Source organism: Aptenodytes forsteri, unplaced genomic scaffold (assembly GCF_000699145.1).
Source record: "Aptenodytes forsteri isolate BGI_AS27 unplaced genomic scaffold, ASM69914v1 Scaffold109, whole genome shotgun sequence".
Lineage (NCBI taxonomy): Eukaryota > Metazoa > Chordata > Aves > Sphenisciformes > Spheniscidae > Aptenodytes > Aptenodytes forsteri.
In genome coordinates, this window is record NW_008794431.1 from 3253244 (window position 1) to 3276043 (window position 22800).

The 22800-nt window shown below is 41.7% G+C and overlaps 1 protein-coding gene across 1 annotated transcript in view; it reads right to left on the bottom strand.

Annotated features, from left to right (window-relative positions):
* Nucleotides 1–19061: 19061 nt before the first annotated feature.
* Nucleotides 19062–22800, bottom strand: part of SPATA5 (spermatogenesis associated 5) — a 206853-nt gene continuing 203114 nt past the window's right edge. Inside the window, exon 15 of the mRNA XM_009289510.2 lies at nucleotides 19062–19405. Within this exon, the coding sequence (XP_009287785.2) occupies nucleotides 19229–19405 (177 nt within the window). The 3' untranslated portion in view covers nucleotides 19062–19228. The remainder of the gene's footprint in view (nucleotides 19406–22800) is intronic.

Genomic DNA, 22800 nt, shown 5'->3' on the forward strand with positions numbered 1-22800 from the left:
TAGCGAGAAACAAAGGGGGTGGGGGGGGCTGCAACTTAGGTAGGGTCTGTATGATTTTTTGGCCTTCCCAAATGGTAGTTTTTAATGCTGTCTTGCCTTTGCTGTGAGGAATAGCGAAGGAACTTTTGCTGTCAAAAATGTAACTGAAGACAAACAGCATTGAAGAAAAGCTGTAGGAAAGACAACACATCAGTAAAGGCACCTATCAAGAGGCAAAACTTCACTCTCCTAAGTGCAGGCCACAGCACGTCTCTTCATTTTTCACTACTCACTTGCCATATAGGCAACTGGTACATTCACATTTCCCCTTCAGATATCCACAGTTATTTGTTTTCCGATCAAGCTTATTTCTTCCTCCGAGAACTACCTCTGTAGACTCCGTGTTTAGCTGCTGTACTAATTGTCCACAACGTACGCTACTAAGGTACTGATGATGTCTTCGTTACTTTGTATTCATTTGTAACTCTTTTAGCAATAGCTAATTTAGCTGATATTGCTTCATCTGCCTGTATAAAAAACTCTGTGAAAAAGGAAAATTGCCATTATTGCTTAATACAGATAATAATTTATTCACATCTATTGTAAATTACATTATCTGCAACTCATTGTTTCCTGTCTTAGCACAAAGCAAACTGCCTTTTACTATCCATTGAGACATGATTCCTTGCACAGAAATTAGAATAAGCTCTGTGCCATTTCAGTTTCACCAATAGAAGAGTAAACCTGCGTTGAACGACATTATCACAGATATCTATATATATGTGTCGTAGTTTTAACATCACTAAGGAGAAGGAAACAAGGGTCTATGAATCTAAGAAGAGGGCTAAGTGTTAAAAGCTCTTCTTTCTTTCTTGTCATTTTGGATTGTGCGCATTTCACAATGTCTCAGTCCCGGCTCTGCTATGTTCGTTTACTGTCAGAGACTGCAAAAAAGACTCATCACTGCAAAGCCACATTATAAAAGTATTTGTCTGGGGGGTCTCCTTCGACCTACCTCTTATCTGGAGGCCTGGCATCTGACCGAATGCTCCGCTTTTTCTATTGAGATTTTACCAGGTGAAAACTTCGTCGACACGTGAGATCCAACGGCTGAGCAAAGCCCAGCTCCCCAGAAGGGAGCCGCGTGTTGGAGCCCTTGAACGCGGAAGCCCATTGCTGTGGCAGAGGGCACAAAACAAGAACGCGCTCAGTGGAGCAGTTCTCACCCCCCCCTCAAGACAGCTCATTCCGACATGAATTATATTTTTGAAAGGTGCCGGATTCCTGGATTACGGCATCAAATCCCAGCCTCCCCCGTTGTATTCTGCTGCATTTTTAGCATGCAATTGAAATAAGAAAGCCGCAACGTTACCATGAAGGCTATACCGATTCAGTGGGTGGAGGAAACCTGGGTAATTTAATTTCTGCAACCATATGAGTTTAAGTGGGTTCTCTTTTTTTTTTTTTTTTTAAGTTTTTAAGGCCAATAAGCCTGTTTTTTCCATTTCTCTTCCTTTCTTCTAAAGCTGAGTTAGGTAACAAACAGGTAGAACTACAAAGATTCTCCTGGTGGGATTAAGTACTGTAGATCTAGCTGTGTAAGTATGTGCCAAGAGCTGAGTGAAAGGAGGTGGCTGTTTTAATTATCGCTGATAAAAAACTAGCCAGAGGAAATCCACCATGACCGAGTAATAGCATTTAGCTTCAAAAACAACCGAGGAACAAACCTTTCCCGTTTCCGTTCGAGAAGCGGCCACTCCCCAGGCGTGGACTGCATTATCAGAGGAAGAGGTAAAGTTCTCTGCTAATTTAAATATATGGCTCTGTGTATGTTTTTATTATCTAACCACTCGTGGCGACTCGGGTATTAGCACATCTCTAGGAATGCCTCCTATTTATCAGGTTGTGCAATCCGTCACTGTCAGCTGAAGGAGGTCTCGGGAGCAGCGTTTCTAATTTGATTTGAAAATATACATGGAAACCCGAGACTGCTTTTAGCAAGAACGATGGGGTTGGCCTAATGAACACAATCTCTCTTGTCGTTCTCAAGAACAGTGTGTCAACAACTAAGTTTAGGTTCCCTCCACAGCTGTAACAGCTTCTGTAGAGAAGCAGTAACTTAACGTCGACGTCACGTGCTTGGTTCTGCTTTGCCAGTCGAAAGGCATTTCAATGAGATTTTAACAGACAACCTTCGATTCCCTGGAATGCAAGCAGGGAGGAAGTTTTTCCATGGATCCCTCGAAAAGAAGTTTGCACCAAGCGATGATTTTTTCCACAGAAACTTCTTCCCCTGAACCTTAATACAGGTGTATGAGACCCAATGACGCTTATGAAAGTGCAGATCTAGAGACCCAGTTCTCAAATAGCTAGCGCGTTGCCATTGCTTTCGGACCAGAAATCGGCCACAGGAAAATCAACGTGCCACCGAATGTCCCTGTGGCAGAGCCGCATGTATTTCTGGCTGCAGCATCATCCACTTCAGTACATAAGTATTTACGGATTTTGACTTCTCATGGGAAAAAACAAACCACCCAACCCCACACCTTTCTTTTACTCTTTTATGGTTGAAAAGTCATGGAAAAGATCTCTCACCACAACTCTACAAGAGTACAGCAAAGTCACTGGTAGTTTACTGTATCCCTATAAGAGAATGATAAAATCTAATTTTGCTATTAATCTGTTTGGGGGTTTGGTTTTTTCTTTTCTTTTCCCAGTTTCTGGGTCTTAACTTCTCCGAAAGATTCTGTTTTGCACTTGGTAATTCAAGTATTAAGTGCCAAGATACCCCTTGCACGTTTGATGTGGTTTGTTGTGCTCTGTGAGAGCTTGCTCGTCGCATCTTGAAATTTTGCTTTATAATAACAACTAACTGTCAAGGGATATTCAGTGTCAAGGGCCGGATTCTGTTCCTAGTGAAATCAAAGTTAATCTTGGTTTCCTTTGGGATTGATGAAGTCAGGAGACTTTTTGGAGATAGTTTGTGTGTTTGCGCTTTGTTCTAATTATATATCTAATATATCCATATATATATTTTTTTTAATATATATATATATAAAAATATTATCCCTCAAGAGTTTTTGGGTTGAAAAGGTCAGATTTCTCTCACCAAAAAGGATTGGGAAAACCCTTGACAATAGAGAACATAAAGCACATACTCTCATGTCATTGATGAAAAGCCCTCTCATTTCCACCAGGGTGGGAGACAGGCCGTAGGTGAGGCAGGAACCGTGCTGCTCTAATTCAACCCAAGCCGACAGGAAAGCTCGCACTGCCTCTCCCGCTGGCTGGCACCCAGAAGAACACGTACAGACACGCACGAACACGTGTACGCTGTGACACCAACGATTGCCTGTGTGTGTGTCTGTGTGTTGGGGGGGTGGTCCCTCCTTTAGGTTCCCTCAATAACTCGCTATTTTGAAACCACTACCGTGATTCTTGTTTCTTTCCGCGATTCATTAAACACGCTCTTCTTGAGAAGCCAAAGAATTGCAATGTGTAAAGGCCACGTCTACTACTGAAAATATACTCTGTTTAAAACGTCTCAAAGCCTAATTAGGATCTTGTATCTATTGCTTCCCAAGTTCAGGAAACTGAAGTTCAGTAGTTTTGAAAATTACGCAGAAAACGGATTTTTCCCCTAAATTAGCACACTAACCTTCCAAAACACTGCAGCAATGCTACTGCAAGATGACGTTTCTTGGACCATTGCTGTGATACTGAAGTATTCACAAGGGAGGTACTTGTACTGTTGCTTACAGCTGTTTGCGTAGATTTACAGTGGTATAATCTGGCCTAAAAGAAGCATCTGAATAAAGATAAAAATGCCAAGTGTGCCCAGTTGAAAAATAACAACACGCAGTGCCTTTTCCAGCATTCTTACTGTGTGTGTTTCCACTGCTTTTTGTGTTAGCTTAGAAGTGTGGACATCATTGCCTGACTGAGTTCAGTGTTCGTAGTAATTTCCCGTCCTGTTTATTAAATAAAGGAAAAAAAAAAACCCCGACAACAGTTCCCTAGTGGGTTCTCATCTTTCATGCACAGAAGGCTGGACAGAGACCTCAGAGTATTCAAAAAGGTCTTCTTCAGCTTCAGCAGATATTGAGGTCAGCTGCTCAGTTGTTATTTGTGTCCATACCTCTTAAAGTAAGTGAAATAGCTGTCATCGCCAGACTGCATTTCAGCTCTGTAGAGGGTAATTATCAAACCTTAAACATCGATCTGTTAGAACTTAAACACCACTCTGTTCTTATAGCAAACTAATGCTATTTTTCTGATTCTTCTCTAAATGCCCCATCTCCAGAAAATTTAAACAGAAGCCTATGATACTCTTACGCAGGTGAGATACAGTTTTCAGGATATTGCTACCATATTCTGAATTTTTGTTGAAGGTGGTGTGCAGGCTGCACATCAGGACACTCGGAAGTAGTGCTGCTCATATTTCATCACACAAACAGTGTGAAACATGGGAAGTAAATGGAAAACAACATTTTTGGAGCTGGACTGGTGTCAAGAATTACTTTTCAAAACCATTTGCTGTTCTTTTTTAAATTTGCCAGATGAAAAAACCTTTGAGTCAATTACGAACACACCTGTAGCCTCCTTAGCTCCTGTAGACCTAATTTTCCAGGGTGCCCATTGCTTTAAAGTAGAAGCGCTCAGCACTTCTTAGGAAGATGCAGAAAGAATCAGTTGCTCAGAGAGTTCTTTCTAGGGCAGGGAGGGAGAATTCCTACCGTCTAACCTCCCTGGGCAGATCTTGCAAATGTTGTCTCTTATTCTTAGCAGTGTTATTGAAACATACTGCCTGAGCGCTAAATGCTACCTAGATGTCAATCAATTCTATGGCAATTATCAATTTCAATCAGAATAAGTTACTGATGTCACCTTATATATACCGGTCACAGCAGTACTGAATATAAAAGATAACTCTGCTGAAAGGTAGATGCAAAAAGTTGAAGCTTTTAAAAAAACCGAACTAACTCAAAAGTAGAACTCTTACGAAAGAGTTTCTTACTGAAACACAGGAAATATTTGATATTTAAAATAATATTAAAAATTTAGTCCGCCACTGAAACAGCTAAAAGAGCTGCAAAGTCAGCTATCTCATACCCACATTAATTGCAAACTAGTAGAAAGTGCAGATTTTTCTGATTGAAAGGAACCAACTAGTTTTCAGCATGAAGGCTTTCCCTCGTGCCGGGAGATATCCTCCCCCTCCCCTGCCCCGAAGAAAAGAGAGGTAGAAAGGAAGAGCCATCTCGGGAAAACCAAACAGGTTACTCGTTATGTGGAGAGCAAACCCAGAAGGCACGCGGAAGACGGCACATCTGTGAGCAACAACTAAAAGAGAAAGGTGAGGCGGACACGTCACTGAGGAGACACTGAGGCGGCCACAGACAGCCATGAACCGTGGAAATGTCTGAAGTGGAGGTGGATGTTAAATGACTGAGAGTTTATTTGTTAAGAACAACTTACTACCTAGTTCCAAAGAGCTGATAACAACATCTGACTAGGATGTCTCCTACCAGCTCCTACTACATTGGCAATAATCTTTGGCACCAATCAGGTTAAAAAATGGTATTTAGAAACATCGGAGAAATTTTCAAGTATACAAAAAAGCATGCAAAAAATTAGTTCGCTTATGGGGAAAAAACAACAACTTGTTATACTGACCACTGAATATGCTACTCCTATCTTATCAAGGGAGCAACACTCAAAACAGAGTATGGAAACCCAAAAAAGAAGACCGGAAAGCCATTCCTTCACTTTGGAGTAGGACTGGGAAGTCAGACTTGGGAACAGAGACATATCAATAAAAGCATATTTAATCTCAAGTGCATTTGTAGGTTCCCTGTCAACTGATGCTGAGAACTTCTGAAGGTATGCATTTTCTAAATTGCATGCATCTTTCCGTGTACCGTTAGGTACGTGGGTACCAGTATGTATACTAGTTTGTACCTATAAAGATGCAAAGTAAAGGCGAGAGATGTAGTAAACGTAAAACTGCTTATTTCAACTTCACTCCTTGCAGAACAGCTAAACCAGCTAAACTGTTGATATTAGAGGTAGTTTAGACAGAAGGTGGTTGGTCCATTGGCTCTATTCTAAACTTAGCCTTTGAACTAAAAGAAAAAAAACCTGAAAAATATTTTCTCAGTGCACGTCATGACAGATCACTTGATTTCAAGTGAAATCACAATGCTATGAGGAAGGGGCAGGCAAACGTCAGTAAACATTTTAAAAAACATCAAGAAAATTGTATTTTAAAAGGCAGGCTGAGGAATAGGCTCCAGAGCAAAGCCATCAAACAGCAGAATCCAGTCGGCACTGCACGTTTTCTCCCTCGTCCTTGCCGAGGTTACATATGCAGTGCTCCAGAAAGAGCCCCCGCATTTCCTACTGCTCTTTCAAGCTCTGGGGAAAAAAGACGCTGGAGTTCCCAGTGCTGTGGACTTTGCTAACGTTAAATGCATTTTTAACCTTGGTAATAAAAAATAAGTTGCATAGCCTCACTGGAAAGTAAAATTCATGGAGGCCAAGTTAGCTGCTTCAAGCCTGCTGACACCGCTCAAAACCCAAAGCCGCTCTGCGGGGTCTTTTGAAGCAGGCCGGAACACAAGGCAGGACCCACGGTTCAGGAAACTGTATTAACATTCAGTGCTAACCTCACCAGTGCATTGTTTTATCTAGCTCCCAATTGATTTCCTGAACAAAGATCATTACCAAAAAGTGAACTTCTGAGGCAAACAAAAGCAAGGCCGTCATCAAGTATTTTGCAGTTGCAAGCAGGAGCCAATTCTTACAACATTTAATACACACTCATTGTTTTCAGTGGAAGTTGGATCGTGCCCTATTTTGCAAAACCAAACGCAATGTAACTTCTTGCAATACACTTTTTCACAATTTACTTTCCCTGAGGAGAACTTCACATCTTTATTAGAAGAATGGTCTGGTCATAAGCAAATAAAAGCAGAAAAGTCAACCCCCGATCTCCTCACCCAGTGCTCTATCGCACAGATATCCCACTGCCCTCAGCGGAAAGGATGCCTCAGTAAAAGCTTCTGAATGTTACTGTATTACATGTTTGTTTGATGAAACGTGCCATGTTCCAAATCGCTTCCACATCATCGATATTTTCAGCATTACTTGCTGCTCTGCTGGGCCGTGTAAAGGAAAACAATCCTTTCTGTCAGGGAATGGGAAAGAAGCAGGGTAACAACACCAGAAGAGAAAGAGAAAGGTGGAAAGGACAGAACAAAAGATGACGAACGCTCAGCAGCAGGAGGAGATCAATACAACCGGACTTGTCTTTTGGCAGAAACGTGCTAAGAGCTTCTTCCACATTTCACAAAAGGAGCGCGAATAATTCCTCTCTTTTCAGCACCTTTCCCCCATGTATCTAAACGCCATGCTTCAAACCGCTTTGCTCCAAGTCATTCTCAGAGGAGAGAGAAGTGAATACCATCTGCGTATAAGACAGGCACTGACCGAGCTCCTGGAAAAGAGATAGCTCTGTGGTATGGTCCGTGTTCTGTGGTATTAGCAGTCATTAAATGAACCGCTGTATCTGTAAGCAACAGAGCAAACACAAACTGATAGGTACCATCTACGTGGCTGACGGGGCCGTAAACACGCTAGACTCTTTCCATGGCATGGCAGCATCCGGCTGAGAGAAGCGCGACTGTTTTCTAACGTCAAAGCAGTGATTACTTATGAGGTTGACACACCTAGAAGCCTTTCAGGCTGCCGCTTGATGTCAAAAGTGAAACGCGATTGCACTGGGAAGCCCACTGCCTGGGAGAAGGCACTGGAAATCACCTGCGCAGAGGGGGTGGTTTTGTGGAAAGACCTGGGAAGGAGTAAACCTCCCTCCATTCCTGCCTTGAATGCCCCATCACAGAAAGACTTTGGTCAGGCTACATTCTGCTCTAACATTTTCTTTCACTGTTTCCCCACCCAACTTCATACAAATTCTTATAGAGGTTATGTACAGACTTGTACAAAATGGAGACTGACACTAGCTCTTGGAGGATTTCCCAGAGCAAGTTTAACGGAGATTATATAACATGTTAAATCTGTGTGTTGGGTTTTTTTTTTTATTTTAATATAGATGTTATTATACTACTAGTTTATTCTTCCTAGCTTAACCCTCCAACCACCCTTTCAAATGGTTAATTATGTTTTGCAGAGATTAAACACCCGAGGTTATTATACGCATTTTGTTTGCAGCCCTTACAGAAGGCAGGACAAATGTGTTACAACTGGAGGGTCTTAGCAAGTCATAACAACCATTATTTTCCTTCCACATATGCTACTATCAAAGTCATGGGGGGGGGGGATCTTTCCTTTGATTGATCTAACAGCAGAACTTGAGCGCTAGCACAGAACTTTACTTCTATACCCTATTTTTTAATCAGACATCTCAAAGTACTTTACAAAACAGGGAGCAAGAAAGTCTCGTGGGGGAGAAATGACTTCCAAAGGTGTCACAAGAAGAGCTGACTAGGGTAGTAGTTCAACTTTCTTGCCTCCTAGCCTGAAAACCTTCCTACAGAACGGCAGTTTCTAGATAGGGAGGAAAGTAGCCTGGGTAAAAAAAAAAAAACAAACCCAGCTTCAGTTTCAGGGAAAGAAAACATGTCCTACCTGGCTGGTTTATTTTATCCAGTAAAAAATAATTTCAACATCACGTGTGATTGGGAAGTATAGTACAATTTTCAGGAGCTTAAGATATCAGTGGGAATATAATTTTAGATATATTTCATGCATATAGATGGATTTTAACTCATGCCACCCCCAAGACAAGAGGAAGGAAATAATCAGAAAGCTGAAAAACAGACAGCTCGAGACCAATGGGGGGGCAGGACAAACACGAGGCTTGCACAAAGCAGAGAGCACGGGGAGGTGTTTGTGAAGGAGCAATGATCAAAGCCTCGGACCTCACGTTGTTCTACTGCTGTGACTGCTCTTCACTGCAGTAGAGTCCCTGCTGCTCTTGGATAACTGCAGCACGCTCAGTGTTCAGAAAACAGGGGTTTTTTTCCTTTTTTTTTTTTTGGCCTAGGAGGATTTCCTCCTGTCCCGTGAGGACCAATTGGTCGGTCGGTCGGTCGGTCTATCTATCTATCTATCCAGAGATCACTGAATGGAACTACTACAAAAATAACTGGAGTTGCTCCAGTGCATGGCAAGGTGCCTCAAAAGAGAAGTCAGCTTGAACACCTTTTGCTCACACTTCCAAGCTCTACAGGTTCCTTGTTAATTTCAGAGCAAAGTTCAAAACCTTGATAGTCCTGGTCTGCACAGCTTTGTCTCAACTTCTTCAGCTTCTTCTGTGGTGCCCCCCAAAGACAATGCAATAGGATAAATCCAGCTTAAAATTATAGGGCACTCATAATATTGAAGATATTGACTATTCCCAAAAAATCAGGCTAAGTCCAGTCCTGACAGAACTGACTTCAAGGTATAAAACACATCTTTGTGCAAAGCCATCTCCAAGATGCTCTTCCAAACAAGCACTTTTGAAAACACACCCAAGCAAACAGTAAAGCACGCTTTATTCTGAAGGAACCACCAGACAAACCCAATCGTTTTTGTTGAATGTTCTTGACACTGATACACTTTCAATTTAGATACCATGATAATAGGCACCTGCAGTAACACAGAATTTTCTTTTTTAATTTAATCTACAGTAATTTCTTTTACAGGGTTAGGGCTTTTTTATTTTGTACTTAGTGTAAAGCTTGAGGACTTTAAAACAAAAAAATAAAGCCTAAGGTTACTAACAATCCTCTCCTCCAGCTGATGCTCAGTATGAGGCTGATTTTGTCATCACACTGTGCAAGCTTCTTCCTAGATGAACTCAGACAACATAGCCTCAAATTAATTGGAAATAGTCTCTATGTCCATACCAGGGTAGATGCTACATTGCTGGCAGGGGGAAAAAAAGGGGGGATTATAACAGCAAATGGTCTAAAGCTTGTTTGGGCAGCGTAGCAGAGCTTACCAACAGCGATGGACACAGAAATAGCCTGGGGCACTGCCTCGGTTTCTCTTGAGGTCACTTGGGCTTTGTGCAGCACAGAGAACACCAGCCCAAGGATGCTGGTCTTCTCAGAGCTCTGCTCCAGCTCTGCCTCTGGAGACAGCAGAGTGCAACGCAGCTGCTCTCACCCAGAGAGGTGAGAGGTTCTCACCCCTAGAGGGCTAGGTTCTGGGACCCTACTCTTCATGTCATGCCATCCTTTCTGCCTTGCATCACCTCTCCCCCACTGCTCCTCCTGTCTCGCGCAGCTTCTTCCACATAACTCACATCAGCTTCTTAGCACGTCCTTTTTCACAAGCCACACATCTATCAGGTCCTCTCAGGAGATGACCAAGCAGACTTACATGAAAACCAGGAGCGAGGAACAAAATGGTCTGTTGAAGGTACAAGATCCTTTTGATGGCTACAAATACTGCTAGAAAAAAAAACCTCTTTGAGCTTATTATTGTTGCTGTGGGTTTTTCTCCTTCTCCATCTCATTGTTTTTCTTGTAGAGTTTAGAAATAAACAATGAGCAGACTTAGAAGAAAGGAGGAAACTTTCCACACACGCTTTCTAGTAATTTCTCTTCCTCCCCACTTTTTCTTAGATTTTTACTCCCCCACCTTTTCCTCTTCTTCTCATTGAGAAAAAGGGTAAAATTCCCCTCCTCCCTCTTGATACCACCTGATACTGATTTTCTGAAAAATTCAGGAGAATCTCTGTCTTAACTTTTTCTTTTGAAGTTTTTGCAACTGTGCTGAACCCTGCCAGATATGATAATGAAATATTTCCAGGAGGAAAAAAAAAAAAAAAATCTGTAAAAACTCTCTGCATCCGTGGGGCTTGCTGCACTTCAAGAGGGGTTGCTCCAAAGACTTCAGAGAGGTCTCGCTCCCATATGCAGCAAACACCGTGTTCTGCCTTTAGTGCTGCCCTGCTGCAACCTTTACCTTTTCCAGTCAACAAAGTCCATTTTGGAGGAGAGGGGGAAGATGTGAGAATTTCTTTTTCCCGGAAGAAAGCAACTGCAAGGGTGTTCTTCCTGCTGCACGGGAAACATTTAGCAAGACCAATGCAGAAGCCAGAGCTGGCCTAGAAGAATTTAGCCTTTGATGTTAAAAAAAACCCAAAACAAAACCACAAAGAAAGTACGAATCGTAATGTCTGCCACTTCATATACACCTTAAGTGTCTGAAAGAGTCAAGCTCCAGAAACACATCTGCTAACCCAGTGCTGATGGGGTTAATGAGATCAAAGCCAGATTCCACTTTGTGCTTAGCAGTAAGACACTTCCTACCATAGGGCCAGGGTGACTGTAGCCCTCCAACAAAACAAAACCACAAAGAAAGTACGAATCGTAATGTCTGCCACTTCATATACACCTTAAGTGTCTGAAAGAGTCAAGCTCCAGAAACACATCTGCTAACCCAGTGCTGATGGGGTTAATGAGATCAAAGCCAGATTCCACTTTGTGCTTAGCAGTAAGACACTTCCTACCATAGGGCCAGGGTGACTGTAGCCCTCCTTCAGCTCACCATCACACCGAAATCAGCATCAAAATAACACAAATCAGCCCCTACTCTGATTATAATCAGTATTGCTACTTTCTGTCTCCTTCCAACTCCATCAACCCCCGCCTTTCCACATTAAAATCACCCAGTGTTCAGTTTCAGGGTAATCTTCCTAATTCACATGGTTATTTTCACACATTTTCTCTATCTCCAATCCCACCTTCCCCCCACCACCGTTAGTCAGTAAGGGCTCTGATGCAGGCGCTTACCTTCTCACCCAGCAGACAGTGATCCCAAAATTCACATCCCCAACAGTCAAGCAGGTAAAGAAGAGCTCTCCTACCATCTTCTTTTAAGTCGCTCCGGCAAGTGCAGGAAGGGGCCTAACAAAGCTGTATGCAGCCAATTGTGTTATCGAGGCACTTGGCACCACCAGCTGATCCTTGATTACTATTCATCCCTCAGGAAAATAAAACACCCTTTTGTAGTAAAAGTGTAACCGGTTGCTATGATGCATTACATATTAACAAAAGCAGCTTTTTACCAAAATTACAGATGATGAAAGCCTGGAAGTGGAATCAGACCAAGGTAACCAGTTGTTTCTACATGTTTCAGATAAAAAGCAGACAGTCTAACCAAGATCTTCACAGTGCTAAGAAGAAAGTGGTGGGTGAGTTATGTCACATGTTTGTACATAAAATGGTAGCGAGTTCTGTAAAACAAACGTTAAGGATAATATTTTCTTTTGAAGCGACCTTTCTGGTGTAGCATCCTACGTATGCAACTGCCAGCACTTGTAGTAACCTCAGTTTTCACAGGGTCTCTTTAACATTTTTGAGCTTTTCTTGAAATCCACGCAGAAGTTTTCAATATGCTTTCATATTTTCCTTCCCCCCCCCAGAGTACTGCTTATTAAAGAGCATAGTTATCTGAAAGGCAGACTTTACTAGGTAGAAGGGTAGAATTTGCTGGTTTGGTAGAATAATCCCTACTTAGGTGGTGAGGAAGCATTCCAGAATATTACAGGATTTGTTTGTTTGCTAATCTACTTAAGCACCCATAGGCCTTAACACCCACAACGAGTGTGCTTTAGGGATCTTTCACGTCCATGGCCACTCTCAATGCGATAGCTCTGCATGAAAGCTGCAGGTTTAGACTGGCGGCAGCACAGCAAGCTGAGTAGCGGGACACTCACCTGAAAAAAGCTACATGGCTCCGGTCCACTCACCCGCCAAATCCCGCTCTACGTTCCTCATAAGCAGTGCCTGCCTGTACGTAGCTGCAGTAGCGCACGCAAGTTGCTCTGCTACTTGCATCTTGCACTTCTGCATCCACCCCAACCGACTCTCAGTTAAGGCAGCAATCCAAGCACCATGAAAACACCTCGCGTGTAATGCAACTGAGGCTGCGTGAACACATTTCACACCCTCAGTTTTGGGAAAACTCGCTGACAGAGAAGGGGGGTAGCTTTAAACGGCATTAACCAGAGCAGGCTAGATGTAAGCAGCTACCCCTGTGTGAAATTCGAAGCTCTTGCCAGCAGCGTGGAGGAAAGACATGACCTCATTATTCCACAGCCCAGATAATCCGTTCCTGGATAAAGTGAGAGCTGACAAGTGTTTCACCTTGAAGGTTATCAAAGCCCTTTCCACACTCTGCTGATGCGGAGGCATTTACTTTACCAAACAGGGATGTGAAAACTCCCCTGTGTTAGTAAAGGAGATAAAAAAATCAGGGGGCGGGGGGTGTGGTGTGGTTAAGAGCACGCCGCCATGCCACACAGACACAGGGATTGAGAGGAAGAGACCAACGGCATTTCCAGAACCATTCATGCAAACAGGATATATTTGCACAAGTCGGTAAAATATTTTTCTCGATATTTTGAGAGTTACTGCTCTCAATTCCTTCCAACCACCTCTAGGCACTTTCTCTAGGTAAGTGCCTAGGGGCCTCTCTTGCCATCAGCTACCCCCTTTAGCACCTCCAGAAAGGTAGTTCAGCTCTTAGCTGGGATAAATCACTGTCTGGACCATCTTCTAGTGTCTCTCCAATGACTGCTGAGGGAACTGAGAGCAATTCCGCTCCCCTAATCTTTTAGTTAGATGAATCCAAGCTTTATTGCCATGGGTTTTACGCAGGCAAATGCAGTCACCACGCTAGCCTCAAATTTTGTTGGAAGGACCCGTAATCTGCTTGAGCAATGGCTCCACACTAGTTCAAGGGGAAAGAATGTCATCTGGTTGCCATTGCCTTCTCTTGCAACACCTGCGCTCTTGCTGGAGGCCTGCCACGCAAACACAGAGCAGGGCTCTTTCCCCCTCACCGGTTCGGACCTTGGCGGACTAGTTAACAGAGAAAACACACATCTCCTTCTCCTATCAGGACTCCGGAGTCATTGGATTTAAGTCTGCAGGGAAGAACGACACCATTTAAAAGATTTAACACAGAACATATAAAGCCCTGGGGAAAATGCACGGCTGAGTTTCCTACAGAAAAGATTAATAAATGAACAGGTAGCAGTTGCAGAAACAGCAGACACAAAACCCAAGATTAGGAGTAGGTTTCAGCTGAAATATTTGTCTTCCAGATGTTAACCTGCCATTCAAAACGTGCCCAAATACAATTGTGATTCTGCATGCCTCTTGCACCTACTCCCTAGGAAAAGCTCTTTATTAAATTGCACACATTAGATCACCTACAGTATTTTCTTTCATGTCAAAGGAAAAAAAAGGCAGCAGGAAAAGCAAAAGATTTTGAGGTTTATAGTAGATAAAAATTACTGCAATTCACTACAACCGTAACAACAACATTAAATACAAATACAGAAGGGTCACAATGCAAAACCAGTTTTCCAAATGCAACCCTGTTAAGGGTTAGCTCCACATTGACTAGGACCTCAAGACAGAGTTTGGAGCAGCTACAAAAAGCTTTACATAGGCCATCTGGCTCCTGTGTCCAGCGGCCGATATGTCACTTTGGAGTAGCTGCAACGCACCGATTATCCACCCTCCTTCACCCTGTCTCTCCTTACGTGCTGGCTTTGTCAGCGGTGGCCAAGCAGTGGATCTCCCCATCACACATGTCACGAGCAGGTCGAGGCGCAGGTCAGTTTGTACCCAGCTCCCACTGCAAGCCACTTCCCACACCCCTGACTGCATTAGTGCGGGAGTAATCCCAAGGCACAGAAGCGTGAAGGAAGCACATTCAGTTTTGTCCCAACTTTGTGATCACAGGAAGCAAGGCAAGCTCTTTATGCCTGCTTTTTACTAATTCTTTCAGGGGCTTTTGCCAAGGTTTTGACAGTGGGTGCTTACCTTCCAGGCACATGCGTGACTCTCCATCTTCCAAGTACAATTCCTTCTAAGTTCTCTCCTAGCTAGCACTAGATATTGAGCTACCACAACCACTGGACATTGGCTTTTCTAGTATTGGTAATACTGTTTCACCCACCCAAGCAATTGCTTTCTCTGGGAGAGCCGGAAACAACCAAAAGCCTTAAGGGTCAGTCTCCTCCACAGCCCTGATACTTGCCCATTGCTATAAGGAGGGATAGTTTTCCTGCCCATGAACTTGTGTCCATCAGTTAACTTCAGCTTACTGGGCAGTACACGGCAAAACATTAGGCTTTACAGTTCGGCTTTCTCTTTACCCCTCTCCATACCCCATCAGAACAGAGTTTGACGCCTGCTTCCCAGGGAAACATCATCCACGGACAGCCTTCCCACAGCACTAATCGACTGATGCTCAGTTATAGGAGCATTATGTTTGGCATGTGCCCAGTTTCTAAAGGAGAACCACCACACTTTGACATTTAAAATGAGTAAAGAAACTAAAAGGAAAGAGCCAGAATACACAAACCAGAAGAATCAACTTTAAGGACACAATATTTGAAAGGGCTGACAAGTCTAAGTTCGATGATTTTGAATAATCGTCTTTGAAAATTGTCTTTGTTCTGTCCCCGATGTTCGCCCTCGCACCTGAACTCAGTAAACCTTATGTTCTGTTCTCATTTAGAGACTGTAGGAAAATTATCCACAATAAACTTCATTCTTTTTCCAGGATTAAGAATTGTATATCGTACTTGCAGTGAAAATCTGTTTTCTGCATTAGGGAGAACACAGGACTGAACTTTTTTCAAGTTAAGTGAAGACATTTTTGCATTTTGATCATAAATATTCTCCTGGTCATTTTTGGCAAACCTGTCAAAAGACATTTTATGCCATTTTGCAAGACGTTGTTATTAGAGGAAAAAGTTAGACTTTGTATTTAAACAAAATGTGCCTGAAACGTTGAAAAGCTGATTTAATGTTAACAATTCTGCAACTCAAGCAGTATTTGGGCCAAAAACTGGCTCCAAAAGATAATGGCAGGCAGGAAAAAGACTGTATTTCTAAAGAACGTGAAGAAATAAGTCTAGGAACCACTTCAGCAGTTAAAGAGAGGATGGGAGAGAGATGTTCTGCTCAGATGCGTTCTTTTCTGTTCACTGAGCCCCTATCGTTTTATTAGAATTAAATCTCACGGAAACATCCAAACAACAATAAACGTCATTAACCCAGCAGAAGAAATAATGCCTCTATCTTTGATTTACTCTGAAGCGTAGAGGTGTTCAGGCTTATATGGCCTCACACTGCAAGCAATTTGATTTGGTGCCAAGGCACAATGTGTTCAGTAAAACACGCCGTGAAAAGTTCAGCTCTGAATTAAAAAACACTCATTTAAATGACAGGCTAACAGAAGATACTTTCAAAGTGCTCTGTCCTACAGTGCCCTCATCAGTAAGTTCCAATGAGAGGCTGAGGGTGCAAAAGCACTCACGGGACTGGATTACGAGAGGACTACGCTGCTGATGTGCTTTGACCAAAACTGAATATTTGGTTATTTTCCAGAATCCTGATAAGAAGGTTTCAAGTTGCTAGTCCACGATAACAGCAATCTGGCATTAGGAACCAGAAGGGGAATCATCATACCCTTCTTTAAATCTCAATTTATCTCTGGCTTGGGATGGAGTAAGATTTTGAGTGGCATCAGACTAGCCAAGTTTTCCAAACAGAGTATTTGGGAGCAACATAAACCTTCTAGGGACTTCACAAATTTGCCATAACTTAATTTTTTTCAGAGTATCTTACTTTTTAAAAAATCAAGTTCCACAAACCGAACGATAAAAAGGGGACCTTCCTACATTTAAAATCACTTCAAGCATGTAGGTACGTATCAAGAGATTTGCTATCATGTGGATAAATGTGGTACCGTGCGGATGAGAGGACAAATGTTTGGAGGGATGGGGTTTTTCCCAAGGCACAAACCGCAGTCATGGGCCAGCATTCTCTCCATGTCCTAAAATTCAATGTGCAAAATTCCCTCTGATGGCAACAGGAGTCCACGTACGGAAAGGGCAGCCAGCTCCTACCTGCCTTTCTCTGAGTTTCTCAGTTCAGATTCACGCCTTGGTGCACGTTCCCAAGGGATCTGAGCACTTCCCAAGGAATGGCAATCTAGTTTCGCTACTCATCTGGAGCACCACATAGTGTTATTTTTAGGATACAAAATTACAACCAGAATTTGTTATTGGTGGTAAAAACTGCGATCTCTCTTCCCTCCCTTCAGGAACACACACTGGAGGAAAGTGCCTGGGGATAACGGTATGGCATTTAATTTTTGGAAACATCAAAAATGTGATGGTTACGATAAACGACTCGCATCCTGAGCTTCAAGCTGGAGTATACAGAGCTTAGAAAAGAAGGATTGAGTAGTTTCAAATGCAGTCTTGATCCCCAAGGCAACTTTTCCACTTTACAATTTTCTTAATTTCCTCCGCTGTACTATTAAAGAGTCAAAAAATGAAAAAAAGAAAAAAACCTGCACGTACATCAGATGAACGAAGTAAACGACCTGCTTTTCCTCATCCTCTAATCCTTTTCAGTGATAGTAAAATTAAATGCTAATTATAGCAACAAGAGGTTAGAATAAAAGTAATAGAAAAGTTGTAATTTAAAAATAGTAGATTTCTGTTTAAAGGCTACAAATTGTGTACAGAGTGAAACTAAGTAGAAAGAAAAAAAAACATAATCAAGGCCAAGAGATTACTTTTTAAATTTCATATCAATAATATAAGCAAATATGGCAGAAATATCTCTTAGACAGATATACACAAATTTCTCATAAAAAGTTATAAATTTCTAAATAATTATAACTCTCCCATGAGTACATATACTGTACAGAGTAACTAAGTAGAAAGAAAAAAAAACATAATCAAGGCCAAGAGATTACTTTTTAAATTTCATATCAATAATATAAGCAAATATGGCAGAAATATCTCTTAGACAGATATACACAAATTTCTCATAAAAAGTTATAAATTTCTAAATAATTATAACTCTCCCATGAGTACATATACAATGATTGCAAGAAAGAAGTCTCCAGAACCACCAATAAACAACTCCCAAAAATAACCTTACACGTGATAAAGCCTGAAATGATATTTCTTGTTTACTCCAACAAGTAAGAGCAGGATTTGGCTAAAATTTTAACCTATAAATTCTTCTACTTACCCCCAAAACACCAGGAAAACACAGAATTACCTACGGAAATTCAGGGTTTTGTCACCTCTTTAAAAAATTTTTGTTAAAGTTTGTCTTGGTTTTGCTTTACCTTTCCCTCTATTTTTCAAGTCTGGCATAGAAAAGCTCAGCCCTTCTATTGTGGGGAAAAATGCTGAAAATGAGTTTGCTTAATTACATTTCATACTGAGCGCAAGAGCAGAGAGCCCGTGAGGACCTGTCGTCAGGTCCTTATAACAGACGATATAACAAAGAAGTAAGTTGAAAAGATTTTATCTGTCCTTGAACTATTTTGTGGTCATTTATAGCAGTATTTGCAAGGAGGTTTTCTTATTCATTAATTAGGATTCATTAGGATTTTAAGTGGCCAGCTTTAAATTACCGATCAACATTCCTATTTTTTTTGACAGAAGCAAACAAACAAACAACACAAAAGCCCTTTCGCTGACGCCTGGCAGTGGTTTCAGGTTAGCCAAGAATTAGATGCAGTTCACTTTTCTGAAATGCGCAGGCAGCTACGGGATGTACAATTTTTAAGGTGCCTACTTCCCAATATGTGTAAAAAGGAGTTGTTTAAGACCAAAGAGAAATGTTTCGCTGTAATCAGTCAGGATACCTTAGCTTTATCTCGGAAAGCTCTATGTTCGGCAAGCCTGTTTGGCAGCTTTTCTGGAGATCATAAATCAAAAGATTCAGAATAATTTTCAGCATTTTTGTAGTGAGGCCACTCCCCAAGGTCCGCGCCTCACTGGGATGGTCCCTGGGATTAAACTGTGGTTCAGGCAGGAACAGATGAAGACAGTAATGACGCTTGTTGCCACTCTCTTTAGGGCCAAGAATCCACCAAAAATTCAGAATTTGGTAATTATTTTTTGATACACGGATAGACACTCAGATAAACTGACTTAAACCAGCAATCTTACTACCTCTGAAATGCAGATTATACCACTGAAACTGTAAAATATAAAGTTCTGGACGGTATCTGTTACACTCAAAACTTCCACACGGGCATTTATTATGACGATTTTGCACTTCAGTTAACTTCGGACACTCCACTCACTCACAATACAAAATTCTTTAGCTTTTGACAGCTTTACAAGGAAATTTGCTATTCACACTGTGAATGGGGGTACGTATTAATTTGCCTTTCAAAGCGCGTGCAGTCCACTTTGCTGCTGATAATCTGCATAAAACTGGATTAACGAATCGGGAATCCTTGGGGTCACGACAGCCAGTGCGTACCGAAAGTGCCGTCCCATGACAGATGTGGCATGTATGTCTTCCTGAAGAGCTAGAAGGGCTGCTTCTCTACAGACTGCTGTTATCTGCAGGGAAACAATTAAAAAAACCAAAACAAAACACATAGCATTATTATTATAAAATATATTACTCGAAAGGAAGAAAGCAAACACAAGAATATCAATTTCTCCAATTTTTTTTTTTTTAATAAATGAGGTTGTGGGTGATTAGGACATCCAAGAAACAGGATATAGCTCGAAATTCAAACCACAGTAACATTACATTTCATATCACAGTATGTTGCAAATTAACTTGATAATCGTATTACCTTGTGTTAAACTCCCCGCAACACCTGATAAATTAAAATCCCAACAACCAGCGATAATTTTTCTGTCCCCAAAGCGCAAGAGCAGATATTCCCAGGCTCTGCGGGCACTTTTCTTTCTCAGCTTTACGCTGGGAAAGAAGTAAAAACAATTAATTCAGAAGGGAAGGCTAGAAGGAGAGGGGTGTGTGGAAGGGGAGGAGGGTTAAGGTCTCATACCCTGCAATGTGTTTTTAAGCTCTCTGGACTTCAGACAGCGGAAACAGACTGATGCCAGTGTCACTCTAAAGACACATTACTGTGGTGAAAAGAGCTTGTGGAATGAAAAGAGATATTGTGATTTCCAGTGCAACAGGGAAAACAGTGATTGATATTGACTGCTCCCTTATATCTGTAAATGAAAGAGCCAGCTGAAAAACATTTGTCCAGCTATTCAGCATATTTTCTCTGTTTGTTCACTTACTGAAAAGAGTTCCCCCGCTTATGCTGTGCTAATGGTTGCCAAAGCCGTTTAGTAGCTTTTTAGAGGATTTAGCAGCATGTTTAGGAAGCTTTCACAAGAAAACATGCATGGATTTAGATGGCTTTGTCAAGTTACAACAATATTACTATTAGTTCTGTGCTGCTCTAATGAGCAGTGAAGCTAAACACTGCTGTTATGCATTTTAATGCTTTTCAGGACTTCAGAGACAGTTAACCGTGGAAGCGTAGCTGAGATTTAGTGCACCAACTTCTCGCGAAGGTAAGTAATACATCATCTAGAAAGTAACGCAGGGATCTTGGTCTTTCCGTTCAGGTTTTTCTCTAAGTAGACAGTGTGACTATTTCCCTACCTCTAACACAAATATAAAGCTACTTAAAGAAAAAAAAACCAAATCAGATTGAACTCCCCCCCATCCCTGCCTAACACCAAACCCAGAAATCTTTCAAAAGGGAGAAGACTGTTGATGGAAAAACAGGTCCCAAGCATCCTGGACCCTAAACCTGTGTTCGTCCTTGAAGGAGGGGTCCATTTCCCCTTGATAAATACTGCACTAAGGACAAGTCTTCCACAAAATGACGAGGAAGAGACCTTCTGGGGGGGTTTCACAGGCATTATTAAAAAACCCCAAAAGGCAGTACAGCAGGTTTTGACTGTCCTGTTCTGCTCACAGAGACCATCGCCGGTCTACAGCATCAAAATTACGAAGCAGGGTATCACTACAGCACAAGACCTTCACTTGTTCGGAGCTGGTATGTTTTACTGAAGGAGAAGCTGAAGGAAAGACTGTCAGGTTGGCAGATCCAAAAAAGAAGGAACACCACTGCCAGTCTTATTTCTTCCTGTTTCATTTGTACACTGATACACTTAGGATGAATTTTCCCATAAGCTGATACTTCTGATGATGCTTTTACGTTTTCTCTATGCTCTGCCAAGAGTATCGGTAACAGTGACGATAATTAATCTCCAAAGGATTTTTTTGTTTTAATTTTATTCTTAAAGACTGAACCGTTAAGTTCTGTGATAACCGAAAATTAATAGACATGAGGAAGCACCAGAAAACTGATATTTTTTGTTGGTTTCCCAGGAGCATTTGAGCTGCTTTTAAGGGAAGAGGAAAGAATTTTAAGGCATGAATTATCATTCTCTCTTTTCCTGGCTGCACTCTGAATTTTTGTGGACTAAATCTTTTATATATTATTGAGTAATAAACAGCAGGCATTATGGCACAGTGTTTAAAATTTGGCTTGTTAAAAAGTTAAAAGTTAAAAACTTGGCTCACCCAGAGTATCAGGTTTCTGGGCTAAGAGATTCGACAAGGCAAGTTTGATTATTTTTCTTCATTCAAGTATGCAAACTTAAAAAAAAAAAAGTCCTCACAAGCATTCTCACTAGCTAGTAAAGCTAAATCACTCGTGGAAAGCAAACACAAGTAGTAATATAGCCACAGTGAAATGAGAGTGAATTAATCTGGTGAAATCTGCTGCGTTACTGGCCTAAGGTCTGCTGGTTTTTCATAGATATTTCTTGTCACGGTCACATTAGGACATTTCTTACTAGACCAAGCAACTGAAGGGTTCAAGCATTCTCACTAGCTAGTAAAGCTAAATCACTCGTGGAAAGCAAACACAAGTAGTAATATAGCCACAGTGAAATGAGAGTGAATTAATCTGGTGAAATCTGCTGCGTTACTGGCCTAAGGTCTGCTGGTTTTTCATAGATATTTCTTGTCACGGTCACATTAGGACATTTCTTACTAGACCAAGCAACTGAAGGGTTTTTAACTGTCATTTCTGCCTAGATTAAAAAACAACATAGATTGGGTCAAGTGAGGCAAAGAGGGAAGGTAGCAGAAGGGGCTAATTGACAACAAAGGAAGAAAACCAGCGGCTTTGCAGCAAGGTACGGATCCTTCCCAGGCTTAGCGGCACTCCAAAACCAGAGGCTGCATCTAGATCATCAGTTTTAAAACCTTGCAACAGACCTATCCTCAATAAATTTGTCCAATTACTTTCTTAAATTGCTTCTCCTTTTGGCCTCCACAACATCATCCTGTAATGAGTGCCACGGTCTAACCATGGATTGTATAAAAAGGCACTTTTTTTTGTCTTAAACCTGGTAATTTCAACAAGTGCCTTCTAGTTCCTGTGTTATGAGAACAGTGATTCATCTGTTGTTCCCCGTTCACCTTCCCCATATCATCGATGATTTTACGGAGTTTTATCTCATCCCCTCTCAGTCAAGTCTTTGCAAGCTGAAGAGTCCTCAGTGATTCAGTCCCTGCTCCTGCAGAACTTGTCCATCCTTCAGCCCGTCTGCCATGTCATCTTCGCTAGTTCTGCTCTATCCTCTTGCCCTTGAGCGGCTGAAGCCGTACGGGGCATGGAGGGAGACGTACCATGGCATAGCAGTGTTTCTGGGTTGCTTGCAGTTCCTTTCCTACTACTGTATTTGCCATCATATTAGCACCGAGATGATTTTTTTCAGAAAATTATCCACACTGCCTCCAGTATCTTTTCCTGAGTGACAACATCTAATTTAGGTCGTATACTTGTGAATTTGAAGCCTGGGTGATTTTTCTTTTCTCTCCATTGCATTTATCAGCATGAATAGCCTCTGCCTGCCTCTATAAATGAATGCTGTGAACCAACATTACCTATCTGCCAGTTTTAAGA